The 13,555-nt window shown below is 39.0% G+C and overlaps 1 protein-coding gene across 2 annotated transcripts in view; it reads left to right on the forward strand.

The window, feature by feature from the left end:
• TPCN2 (two pore segment channel 2) overlaps window positions 1-12,126 on the forward strand; it is a 33,129-nt gene extending 21,003 nt beyond the window's left edge. For both annotated transcript variants that reach the window (XM_052811528.1, XM_052811529.1), the window contains 8 exons: window positions 1,331-1,430; window positions 2,425-2,496; window positions 5,202-5,275; window positions 5,644-5,734; window positions 5,857-5,939; window positions 7,040-7,121; window positions 8,688-8,773; window positions 9,495-12,126. In XM_052811528.1, coding sequence (XP_052667488.1) covers window positions 1,331-1,430; window positions 2,425-2,496; window positions 5,202-5,275; window positions 5,644-5,734; window positions 5,857-5,939; window positions 7,040-7,121; window positions 8,688-8,773; window positions 9,495-9,573 — 667 coding nt within the window. In that variant the 3' untranslated portion in view covers window positions 9,574-12,126. The remainder of the gene's footprint in view (window positions 1-1,330; window positions 1,431-2,424; window positions 2,497-5,201; window positions 5,276-5,643; window positions 5,735-5,856; window positions 5,940-7,039; window positions 7,122-8,687; window positions 8,774-9,494) is intronic.
• Window positions 12,127-13,555: the final 1,429 nt, after the last annotated feature.

Genomic DNA, 13,555 nt, shown 5'->3' on the forward strand with positions numbered 1-13,555 from the left:
TATAACGTCTTCAGGACAGGACTAAGATGTGACTGTTATTCCAGAATATGTGTCTATGCAGCGTTGTCTTAAATAATTTATTTTATTATTGAACATATTGCTGATGCAAATCACGAGTTAGCATCTGTGTTACCAAGGTCCTTTATCATTAACATCTTTGGTCCCCCACCACCTGCCCACCCTTCCAGCAAAGAAGCATCCAGCATGCCAATTTACAAGTCAGCTAAAACTCAGGCTGAGATTTGAAGTGTGTGTGTATCACCTGTGGAATATGCATATAAGGAAGTAGGTTGGCAAGACAGTCTGTTAGCTTAGTGCTTTTTTTGAAGCCTAACTTCAGCCAAGCATACCCTGAAGGATTAATGCACATCTTTGTGCAAGTTCCTGAAGTGTCTCGCTAGAGCAGTATTTTTGTTTCAATTTGTTTCCCGAAAGGACCGTCTTTGGTGCCTCACTCCCCCAGCAGAAGGGAGGCCACTTACCCAGGGATCTTAGTACAACCTTGCACATTAAAGAGCACTATATGCACATTTAGGAGCCCAGGCTAAATGGATCGCTTCCTTCATCAGTTATTAGAGTTTACTATAGCTGAGATTTCTGCCGAGTAAATTAGTCTACTTCCTGTTACAGATTATAGATTTTTATATAGGATAATTCAGGCTGGAAGAGACCTCAGGAGGTCTGTAGTCCAGCCTCCTGCTCAAAGCTAGGCTGGCCCAAGTTACTCAAAGCTTTATCCAGTTGGGTCTTGAAAACCTCCAATGACGCAGACTCGCACAACCTCTCTGGATAACCTGTGCCTCTGTCTTACCGTCCTCATGGTTCATAAATTCTTCCTTATATCTAGTGTGAGCCTCCACTGTTTCAGCTTACACCTACTGTCCCTTGCCCTCCTACTATGCACCACTGAACAGCCTTGCTTCTGTCTTCTTGAGGACCACTTCAGAAGTATTAGAAGGCTGTTGCTAGATCCTCATGACGCAGGGCTCTCCAGGCTGAACAAGCCCAGTTCCTGCAGCTTCTGTTTGTAGGGTAGGTGCATCATCCCCTGACCATCTTGTTGGCCCTCTGCTGATCTTGCTGCAGTTTGTCCCTTTCTTGTATTGGGGATTCCAAAGCTGGATGCAGTGTTCTAGTCAGTCATAGGTTACAAACAGTGTTTACATGAGGAAATAAAACTTTTTTTTTTTCCTCCCCAAATTTTTTAATATGCCATGGATGTTAACCAAAAGTTGTGGGGAATTTACAGTTACCTGCAGCCCAGTAGATTTAACTGTGTCTTTGTCATGGGCTGTTTCTCTGATTTGTTATTTTCTTCCATCTTTCCTAGGAGACCTGAGTTCATGGGCTTATTATCTCTGTGGGATATGGTGCGATTGGTGAACATGTTAATTGTGTTCAGGTTCCTGCGGATTATTCCTAATATGAAGGTGTTTATTTATCCCTCCACGCTTCTGATTTCTTTGTTGGTCAAATTATAAATTTTGTTAAAGCCTTTCAGAATAACATGTCGATCGCAATTCTCTTGCACCTGAGTGGGATTACAACTAAGCTCTAACTGTCCAGACTATTGCACAGCACCTCACAAACTCACTGTGTCTTTAGCTGGTTTTCTCTGTTGAGGTGGCAAGGAAGTTCTGTTGATGTCACTGCAATTGATGCTGGTATTCTAAAGTGGGCGAATGCATCCAGAAACACTTGTGCAACTTGTGCAGTGCTTCGGTCTTAATTAGATGAGTGGATATGATATCCTAGAAGAACTTTGTACTCAGGGGGTGATGGACTTGCTTTCACTAGATACTGCCAGACATTTTGGTCATGCAAAGGGTTATTTGGGATGAATCCCTCTTTCTGCTTTCCTAGTATGGGTATTTCCACCAGAATACGTGTACTTAAATCTGAAATCACTTTGAGTTGTTTGATTGTTTGTTATAATCCTGCATTTAGACTTGCTTGAAAGCTAAGTCCAGATTAATGTCAGGTGCAGGACTTGTATCTTAGTTCAATAAGCCATAAATATCTACCTGATGTAATCAGAGGTCATAATGTCAGGGGAAAGTGTAAACTAGAAATTATGTGGATCAAATATGAAGCAGTCACTCTGGAGCTGTGGTATGCTTGTGACTTTTTTTAAAAATTTATTTATTTATTTTCCCTGTTCTAGTCTTACTAGACATATAGCCCTTTAAGTCACAGTGCCTGTGTATATTTAAAACTTACCATAATGTCTGTGTATGAAAAGGACTACAGCATTGTTCATTCATTGTAAGTACCTCATGGAAATATCACTGTATAAAAGATGTCCTGCATTTAGATATAGCTCGCTTTCTTAGTTGGTATTTCTTTATCCTTTTAGTAAAAATAATTTGATATGGATTGGAAGTGTGATAAATGTCATGCATATAAAATCCTGCTTTGTTTTAGTTCATGGCTTTGGTTGTTACTACATTGCTGGATCTGGTAAAAAACTTGAGAGCCTTTGCAGGAATCCTTGTGGTAAGTCATGATGCAAGGTTGTAACTACCTTTCCTATAGTTAGTATAATAAGGATATGTCATCAACAAAGTAAACAAGGTTCTTTGAGAATCACTGTGAACAGTAACATTTCACTTTAACCAGCCAGTTCTTCTCCAAGGCATGTCTTGCAAAGCCACAACAAGCTACAGTTTTGTTACGGGCTGTGCACAGTGACTGCCTCATTTATCAGTTTCCTTTAGGATTGCCTTTAAAAGATTGTTTTAAACTTCCTCAGAGTGCTTGCCTCAGGCTGGATACTCTAGTTTCAAATAAAAACTCATCCGATGCTAAAAGTAGCCTAGTTTTCCTTACCCTGGCTTGCTTATGTTAAATTCAATAGCAAAACAACTTTAAAATTGTTTTCAGTTGGGAAGGTCTTGAGATGGCATGTTTGGACATGCCTTCTAAAAGCCTCTGCCATCCTGTTTTAGGTATGTCCATGCAGAGCATATACTCTGTAAACATGGGATTAAAGGATGGATCACAATGTGTGATGTCTATTACGTAAATCCTCCATTTTGCACCTCCTGAGTTTCTGGCTTTGCAACGATGTCTTCCTGGTAGAGCAAAGAAGTGCCCGGGTAGTTTTTTTTGTTGTTGTTTGTGGGGTTTTTAGGTTACCTTAATTTGAGGTAATGGTTAGAGACCAAGGATTTGCTCTATATTAGGCATTTTCTAAAAAGTTGTTCTAGTCTATATACTTAGCTTGCCATTTACCCAGAATATCTGGTTTTGTTATTAGTAATCTCTGTTTTTATCTGTAGGGGAGGGGCCTTAAGCTGCAGTCTGGAAAGTTTGATGTTGCAATTTGAAATAAAGATACCCGTTCGGGCAAAGCTAAATTGGTAACAACTTTGTTTTGCTGTACGAGTCACACTTGCCACTGGGAGCTACTGTTGAAAGTGAGAAATGCTTTGGGAGTGCACGAACTGGGAAGTTAGCCTTTGCAGGTGCAAGTGCATTTTAGGAGCCTAAATGCTAATCTTGCGTATGCTAGGAACAGGTTTAGTATAATGAAAAACTTTTCATTACTCAAGTAGTTACTCAATGTACTAAGCTGTCTAAAGGCTGACTGCAGTTTCGCTGATTTTGTCAGTTCTTGATTAAGTACATACATCATGCTAAAGGAGCAGGCATTATCTTGTCGCCTCTGTCAGAGGCTGGTAGGGTTGCATCATGGGTAGGTGGGGGAGGCAGTGATTGACATTGCTGCTGGATCTGACATGGCCCTGGCGTCAGAGCCCTGGGAGAGAGCAATTATGGGGTGAGCTGTTTTGTGCTTTACACTAGGACCCCAAAGCTATGGTGTTACTGGTGTGGCTGCACCTGGGCTGTAGCGTTCTGCTGGAAGCTCTTTTCATTCCTGAAAGACATAGCTAAGATGGCAGGAGCCTGTAGTAATATGCTTGATTTTATTTTTAGGAACTATGCGTTAGTGTTTCAATGTGGTGTCCCTGCCTGTATATGTAAGACATAATGCTCATGAAGTGGTTTAAGTGTCTGCTGCTGATTGTCCTTAATGCTGAGAGTGTGAATTGTAGTTTTGCACCAGTTGTGAGGCAAGTCTGCCACAGCATTTGCCACTTCCGTTAATTAAATTTGCTTTTACTTGAGGCTACTTGGAAGCTGTCACTGAGCTTCTACTGTAGTGAAGTCTGACTCCATTATCAGCTGATGCAAAACATCTTTCCTAATGTTAGCCTGGAACACGTGCTGGTAAAGTAATGTAACCGATTAGCTAATTTTTCAGGCAGTGCATGTTTTAAAGATATCTTTTTCAAAGACTAAAATTAACTTTATTATTGCTGGGCCAGATACCCCATCTTCTGGCAGGCTGTGGAATGTCAGCTTCAACTTATTCCAGTAGCGTTCAAAGTGCTGTGGTTCATAGGTCAGGGCAGTTTCTCTTCTACTCCTCTCAGACTTCCCTCTTGAGTCTGTTTTGTAGCAAAATACAGAAATATGACTAATGACATTTTCATTTGAAGACTCGGCTTGTTTCAAGCCGTCCTAGGACAAATGGCTCTTTACTCAGAGGGGTGAAGTTGTAGGTTACTACCAGAACAATCTTTTTAGGATAAAAATTGCAAAATCACCTAGGCAACTGCTGAAGACTTGTGAAAGGTATCTCTTTAAAAAGAAGTTTGCATTTCTAACAAGTAAAAGAAGTTCTGAAATCCTTTGTGTTGAAAACTTTATTTTTAGACTAATATAACATTTTTAAAGAAATTGCTGATGTAATATAAAATACTGACTTAGTTTTGTCCTTCAGTTAAGTTTAGTAAAAGCTTCTTTTCACTGAGTCTAGCAGAAAGCTCCCCAGATATTTAGATTATTCCTTGTAAATACAGGTACTGTTTTCTGGTTTTGTTTTTTAAGTCACTATTCTGCAGTGTTAATAGTTAAATATCGGCATTCTGAGGCACAGAAAAGTAAAAGAGATCATAAAGTAAAATGATTTAATGCATTTTAACAACTGAAAGTTAAATAGAATATTAAAAAGTAAGAGCAAAGAGTTAATTAATACAAACATTGAGAAGTATTTTCACTTTAATAGCTTCAGGCATTGTTCTTGACGAAATTCCTTTAACTGTGGTATTAACATGACTTTCATGTTAATTGCATTGTTTTCTTATTTAGTGACAGAAATATTCAAAACTAATACTTGCTTATATTCCTTCCAGGTGGTTTTCTATGCATTTGCTATAACTGGCATAATGCTGTTTAAAGGTGCTGTTGTTCCCTTGGGAAATATCAGGTAACATTCTAAAGATCACTACTCAGAATCTGTTTTTCAGAAGTATCTGCAACTTGGTACCTCTGAGTTGTTTGTGGTTGGTTTTGGCTTTTTTAAACTCTTATTCTTGGAGCCACCCTTCTTTTAATCACACAGACTTTTTTCATCTGTTACTCCTTCTGTTTCTTCTTGCTGTATTGAAATTGCAGGAACGCTTTTCTGTAGCTTGAAATTTTACCCTGCTGTTGCTTAAATACTTTTTTAACTATTTCCTTTGTTTTCTGCCTGTATGAGATAGTTAACTTTCTACAAGGGACTCAGAAGAATCTTGGTTTTAAGATATAGTACATAGAAAGCTATGCTCACATCAGCCTGTAATTCTCTTGCAGTGCTGTCAATACAACATATGATAATGGCACTCTGCAGTGTGGGACCTACGAACAGCTGGAATATTGGCCGAACAACTTTGATGACTTTGCTGTGAGTCTGATCGTTGATGGAATCCGTCCCTCCTTCCCTCTCTGCTTGTCTCTTCGCCTCGTTTTCTGAGGCTTAAGTGTGTGGTATAACCACTCAACTTCTGTTTTACTCATGTTATTTAGGCAGCAGTGGTGACCCTCTGGGATGTGATGGTGGTGAACAACTGGCAAGTCTTTTTGGAAGCGTTTTCAAGATATTCAAGTCCGTAAGTAGCAGTAATAATACTGAAAAAGTCCCATATAAATCTAGCTTATAAGGTAACTGAACAAGAACTATACACATAGCACAGCTCCTACCATCTGCTAAGAGGGGTGCCGTTTACCTTTCTTTTGGGTCAATTCAGGTATATAGGAAATAATATAGTTCTTTAACTTGTGTGTAACTTGATGGTTGGTCTAGTGCTTGGTGGATGCCATGAAATCTGTCGTGATATTTAGAAGGGATTGGAAACTGGCTTGGTAGTCATCTTCTTCCAAAAAAAAGTGAATGACTTAAGTGGATTATAAACAACATGTATTGGGTGGGTGGCTCTTGCTGTAAAGCCAATCTCACAGAAGTGAGGTATTAGTGAAATGCTGTAATTAATTTTGGGCTGCTTCTGTGTTTTCCCTGTGGGTGAACAAATTTTTTGTAGACTTAAAACGTTGGACATATCTTTCATTCGTGTTTGATTACTTTATGGGAATGTTTGAATGAAGTGGGTAGCCCCTCGGTTGAGCTGTTGCAGTGATCCTTGGCTGGTTAACCCAGCATGTAGTTAAGTTGTGGAATGCTCTTCTACAGTCTGTTGTGTGTGATAAATGTTTAACGTGGTCTGGTGACGACTGGACAAGTCATGAAAGAGAAATCCATTGAGATCTTCCATGAATGGAATCTACTTCTAGCTCAAGACATCTCTGAACTGCAAATGGTTGGAGATTGGGAGAGCTCTTAGCGGGTAGCATCGTATGTATTTTGCCATGGTTTAGCACTCTTTCCTGTGCTTCTGCTGTTGACCACTCTCAGAGGATACTAGCCTAGATGGATCTTTTGCTGTGATCCAGTACAACTTCTTCTAGGCTGTTTTTCTGTCCCTTCAGAGTTCAGTTAGGTATGTTGCGTGGGGGGAGTGAGCCTGTTTGGCTAACTTAATGAAAGGCTAAGATTTTTTTACTTTTTTATTTTTTTGTTCCAGACCTCCTTTTACATTAAGATAGTAGTAGTATATTTTAAGGAAAAATGTGATTTCATGGCTCTTTTAGGTGACTTTCAGGCTGAGGTTATTTATTGCTTGCTTTACTTACTGTTTGTTAATCTGATCTGCAGGTGGGCAAAGATCTATTTTGTAGTCTGGTGGTTGATCTCCTCTGTCATCTGGGTTAATCTCTTCGTAGCTTTACTTCTAGAGGTAAGGAAGTGTGTTTATTTTGTACTGGATCCTGAAGACAGGCTCTAATTTGTGTGGGAAATGAAAAGAACCCAGACAACTTTTTGGGAAGAGTATGCTGGTTTTGTGCATATGCTTCCTTAATCTTTCACCTTGCTGCCCTTCCCCTGAGATGTTGAGGAAGCATTTTCATTTTCCTAGACAATTGTATATGTTATTTGCAACTTTGTCACAAATCTGGTTGTATTTCATTGGGTGTGTACATTTGCCATTATAGCTCACTTTATAAAGATGAAAAATATTTTAAGTATTATAAAATTGCTTGTCTCTACATTAGCATTTAACTTCAGCATTAGTTATTCAGGCTGCAGGCTTTTTGCATTTTGATTTGTCAGCAAATGAATTTAGCACTTCAAAATTTGCATTTTTATTTTATTTGGTTGTCCTGTGTTTCTTCCCACCCCAATTTGAATTAATACCCTTTTAGTGTGGAACTGAATAAGAGTGGAACTGATTACTTCTTTCGAAGATACCATCTTCTAGAGTTTTTTAAAGAAGTTGTGGAAATGAAGGTACCTAAGCAATGCCATGAAGAACATGTAGTTCCACTGTTTTCTCGTGTATGCATACTTCTCTGCAAATCCAAATATGTTTGGAATTTTTGATGGCGAAGGGAACATTAATCTTAGCCATCTAGTCCAGGTTAATAATCATAGACTTCTCTTATAAGTAATGGAAGAAATTGAGTACCTGTAGAGGGCACTTCACCCCATCTTAAAACCTATGAAAATTTCTTTTAGAGATGCTCTTCTTGTTGACCTCATTGAGTAAAATTTACTACTGTAGGCAGAATAGCAAACTTTTAGACAGAAACTTAGGTATGAGCCTCATGCTGAGGCTCAGTCTTGCCCATAAGCATTTCAGAAAAGACTTTCTGTTCTAGCTGGAGGCTAATCCTATGATGTCTTCTACCTGCTTACTTCCGCAGGGCTGTGGCCAAAGTTTGCTGTAAGAGCCAAGATGCAGCATTCTGTAGCAGGAGTGCAGGATGTCATTATTTTTCTCCCTCTTTTTTTTTTTTTTTTTTTTTTTTTTTGCCTGAGCTGTCTTGTCTACTTCCCAGGTATTGATATGTCAGAGTAATTCAAAATGGCTAAGGGAACATGACATAACCAGAAGCTGAGTTTAAGTTGTGACGCCTGGACTAGGAGTATGTTTAATGTTTGGTCTTTGAAGAGAAAAAATTCAAAGCAGGTGAACTCTTGTGGGTAGTTCACACAGTTATCCTGGGGAGGCAGTCCTTGCTAGGAGTAGAAGGCAGCAGGGCTGTCTTCTGCTCTACTGTTCTTTCAGTGTGTGATGAGAAAGTTAGTTCATTCCTGAACAACAGGCTCAAATAAAGTAGTGACCTGCAGCCAGTAAATATGCTGATGCTTAAATAAATCACTGCTCTGACACTCTGTGTTAAAAACAAACCTCACTCCCCTCCCAAACCTTACCCGCAAACATACTGACCTGATGTAACCTCTTTCCTGGTGTCACCAGAAGTAGCCTTTAGTTTTTTTTCCTGTTCTTCTAACATTTCAGAACTTTATTCACAAGTGGGACCGTCGCTGTCATCGGGAGCCTCTCTCAGATATTGAATACCAGAGGACAGTTGAACTAATGTTCAGGTGAGTTGAACTGGGCTTGATAATCAATCTGTTTTTTTATGTTCATCTGTTTTAAAGAAAGTGTGCTGGCTGCAAGAGGGTAAAAGGCTTGTCTTCTATTTCCTCCATCTGAAGCAAACTGTTTCATCTGTTGGTTTGGAAAAATTCAGTAAGTGCTTTAATTAGGCCTGCTTTAAGCTGACTTGGTAGCCTAACCTTTATATGCTTTCTGCCCATAGCATGATGGGAGAAGAGGTGTTGGGGACGGGGGCGGGGGGGGGCGGCTGTGCTGAGAGGGAGGAGAAAAGGGAAGATGAGGAAAGTGGTGCACGTTCTTGGCTTATTATGAAATTGTGGGTGGTGAGTTGACACTCGATGATCATGCACAAGTAGAACTCCTGGTGCACATTGGATATTCAATAGTAGCATTGGGAACATGTTCTCATTTGGGAGTTTTTTCAGAAAAACAAATTTACTGACCTTCAGTTGTATTGTACTGTGTGCAGGAAATTGCTTCCCTGCTTCTTATGGGAAAACAGCTGCTGGTTTCCATGACACATCTGTAAAGGATAGATCACTTGCAAGTAGATGCATCTTTAGGGAGCATCAACTTATTGTAACTTTAATTCCTTGTTTCATTCTTGAAACAAGCACATGTTACATCTTAGTTATGTGCATTGCAAAAACAAATGCTGAGTAGTTCCCTTTGCTGCCCCTAACCGCTCATGCTTTTTCTTTGTAGAGATGTTTTGGAAGAACCTACAGAGGAAGAGTTGATGGAAAAACTGCACCAGCATCCACACCTGCAGTTATGTAGGTGACTGGTGGGAAGGACTGATTTATTTAGACCTCTGTTTTCTTGAGGTTGTCAGCTGGAAGAAACTGAATGGATTTTCTGTGAGGTGCTGTTAGGAGAGAGGCTTGTAGGACAGTATGTGAGGTTTTGCTTGGCAGTTCTCTGCAGAAAGAGGTTTTTTATTTTTGGTTTATATCTTTTTTTGAAAAAGATTTGAATCTTGCTAATTTGACTTGATTTTTAAGTTGCGATTTTAGAGGAATATTGTAGCTGTTATTTTTATAAACTGTTGATATCAGAATGTTTTATTTTCTCTTTTTTTAAGATGGGAAAGTGTGTTTAAAATGACAGTGCACTTTAAAACATGAACTTGGTAACCACTAAGCCTGCTACTTTTTTCAGCACAAGAAAATGGAACTGCCCTTTCTGGTAGGCGAGTGTGGCAAGGGCTGTGCCCTGCAATTCATGAATGGATTAGGCAGGACCAGAACAAAATCCTTAAATCTTTTTGTAGTGAGAGTTGAAACACTATTTTTATTGAAATGTGACACCAGCATATCTTACCAAATTTTCAGGAGTTAATCATGTCAGAACACAATCAATTTCAACAGTAACAGGGGCTGCCTACTTTGCACATCCTCTCTTTTTCTTTGTTTTTGATCTAGGGTTTGTGCTGGTTGCATCATGCTGGTAACTTTGAGAGCAGTTATAACTTTGAATGGAGCAATTGCACTTGTGGTTTTCAATGTGGTAAAATTGAGCTCTGCTTTAGCGTAAATATTCTCATGTTGCTTTTTAGCGAACCTCTTCCTTTTACTTTCTTCCAAGTCCTGTTCTACACTGTATCGTATTCCGTGAAAAAGCTGAGGAGAATAAACTTTGGCCGGAATGTAGCACCATGATCACTGCGAGTGTCCCACTTAAACAAGGGGGGAAAAAAAGTTGAATGGGATAATCGAAGTGCTTAGCAGCTCAAATTTTCATTTGAGTCTGTGGGAAGTGAAAGTGCTCAACCAGTATTGCAAGATCACATTCTTTTATGGCTTAATGACCACATGCTATATACCACTAACTTTAACCTGGGTAATACTTTTTTGTTAAATAACTTCACCAACAAATCTAAAATGGAGAATTGACAGTAAGCTGTGTCCATGTGCTTTTCATTATCCCTTAGTATTCCTCTAAAAAAAGGTGGGCGTTTTTTTGAATCTTTGTCATATAACTAGTAAATCACTATGAAGAATAGAATCAATCCCAGCTACTATTTTTATATGTAAAAATCAAACTACCCTTTGGGCTGCTGCCTTGTCATTGAGACACTTGTCACCAAAATAGACATTACTGTGATCATCTCCGCATTGACAAAGGCTTGGGGAAGGTAACTGGCCGTAAAACACTGCTGCTATGTATAAGTTATTTGATCCTTTTTTAGGTAACAAAACATTTTTCAAAATTGCCAAGCAGTCATCCTTTAAACTTTTCCTCCTCTTTTTTCATCATTCGTCTTTTCTTTCTTTCCTGCTTAAGAGAGAGGGAAATATCTGGGATGATGGTGCATTTTTGCTCAAAAGCATATTTCTGCCTTGTCTCACTGTTCAGAAGTTGTGTAGTGATTCTTGTCTGTTTCTTTATCTTCTGCTTATGTTTTCCTTGTGCTGTGGAACAAAATGTGTTGTAGCTTGCACATGTGTAGAATGAATCTGAACTGAGCTCTGAGCTACTCCTGCAATCTTTCTTTACTTGCCTCCTAAGCCATGCTCTCGTCTGTGTTCAGTATCTTGTCTCTGTTCCAGAATAATCTACCCAGTAACTCACTTTGGCTTGTTTCAGTGGTGTTACCATGCTTGTTTTCAGTCATGCACTTAGAACACACATCATGGCAAGTAGATAAAGGCATCAGCACGCAGGTTTTTTTCTAGATTTGAGTTTGTTTTTTTCAGTATGGCTTTATGTCAGGATGGTTTCTGCTCCTTCTGGCACGATGTAATCACTGCCACCAATTTATTGGCACTTATTAACAGAGGTTAAATAGCCTATTTTACCTTTTTACTGAAAAAAAAAAAAAAATTTTTGTTTTCCAGTTTTCTGAATACTTGAAGTAGCAGCTTTGCCTTGCCAAAAAGGAAGTGGCTGGTTCTTATTAACCTGCAAGTTTTTTTTTTGTTTTGTTTTTTTTTTTTGGTCTCTTAAGGTTGCTTGGGTTTGGGGGTTGGTTTGTTTAGGGTTTTTTTGGCCATTACGTTCCACTACAGTCTACCAAAGCAACACAAATTGGTGTGGGATTATCATAAACATCACAAATGTCTCCTTATGCAATCTTTGCATCTGGACAAATGTGAAGAAGGCTTTCTGAAGGGAATAGTCTTAGTCTTGTTTTTGTTTCAAATATGTGTAATTGACTGAAAGTGTAACTAGAATTTAATACAGAATTGTGGTACCTAGTGTCACTTGTATTGGAACATGTAAACGACCACAAGTCTTATGCAATAATTGTAGAAATCATGAAAATGAATGTACGTAACTGGGTAAAATTTGAGGTTTGCATATTAAAAAAAGTTCCTTCTTAAAAGATGAAAATAATTGAAATGTGTTGAAATGGATTCTTGTGGTTTGTTTTTGCTCTTCCCCTGTTACTGATTTCTGCTGTGCTTAGCATCTATGCTGCCATTTTCTTTACTAATTGAAGGCTGGGCCCATGGAAGAGGTTACATGCAAGTGGGACTTAGGTGCCTGGTTTCAAAATGCAGGACCTAAAGTATGCTGCTCTGTTATTCTCCAGTTCTAGAGGCACATAACAGCATCTGTAGGTACTTGATACGCTTAATTTTTAAGGTGAAACTTCATTGGAGCTGAGCGATGAGGGTGTTGAGCAGCTTGATTGCCATTTGCATTTCAGTCTTTGCATCTGCAAACTAGGTATTTTTTCATCTTTTTTTTTTTTTTCTTGAAAAGATTAGTGCAATAAGCATTCTCATAGCATTTCAACTGGGACAGATTTTGCACATAGTTTAGTACTGTCCGTGGCATTCTCTTGAAACATGTTCTGGTTCAGAAGATTATTTTTTTTTTTTTTTTTTTTTTTTTTTTTAAGAACAGAACAAAATCAGTTCTGGGTCAAGCTAAAGGCTTGAGTTTGCTAATGTCTCTGACAATGGCTGTTGTGGATGCTTAGGTGAAGCATGCAAAAGCCAAAGCAAGTAGATCATCTTGCGTTAATAAATCAGGCTCAGATTTTTCTAGCTTCTGAAGGAGGGCCTTAATCACCAGACTGTTGGCTAATTTGGGGTTCCTCAGGTATTACTTTTTTTCTTTTCCTTCCTGACTTGCTATGAATTTGTATTACTTAAAGATTTAGGAGTGGAGGGAGAGGATGGACGCAATGGAGGTGTTCTTGATTCTTTCAGTAGAAATACAGTGATAAACCTCACAAGCACACTTACCTATGAAGAAACTTAAAAAGCTTGTATTGATCAGAGCTGCAAATAGGGCGGCTAGAATAACCTAGTAACTGTATAGAAATGACAGACAAAGGAGGAAAATCGTTTTGCTGTAATTTGTAATAGAACTTCCCTTTAGGCCCCACTATTCCCTTTTTGGGCCCTGCATTTTAAAATAAACAGGTGGGGGGAGGTATTTGTTATAGGACAGTAATAGAGGTCTTAAGAAATTTGGAAGGTGTGAGTTGGGAAGAACTTTGAAGGACATAATTTGTTCAGGCAAACAAGAGACAGGCAAATAGTTTTTAAAGAATAGTCAAGTATGTAAATGGTTGAGAGGAGCAAACTGTTGATGTTGTGTAATCTCTGTGTGCTGATTGTAGGACAAGTTGTAGTCTGGATTTTGGCAAAAAAGAGTTGCTGGATATGAGGGATGCTTCGTAACTCAGAGCACTGTACTCTGGGAGGTCACAGGCTCCCCTTCACTTGAGTGCCCTTTTAGGAAGTCACCTGCTACAGCTTTGTCTGGATGTTTGTGAACCTGCCCCTGCTTGGCGGTGCCTCAGCTGG

This window comes from Harpia harpyja, chromosome 16 (genome assembly GCF_026419915.1).
Source record: "Harpia harpyja isolate bHarHar1 chromosome 16, bHarHar1 primary haplotype, whole genome shotgun sequence".
NCBI lineage: Eukaryota > Metazoa > Chordata > Aves > Accipitriformes > Accipitridae > Harpia > Harpia harpyja.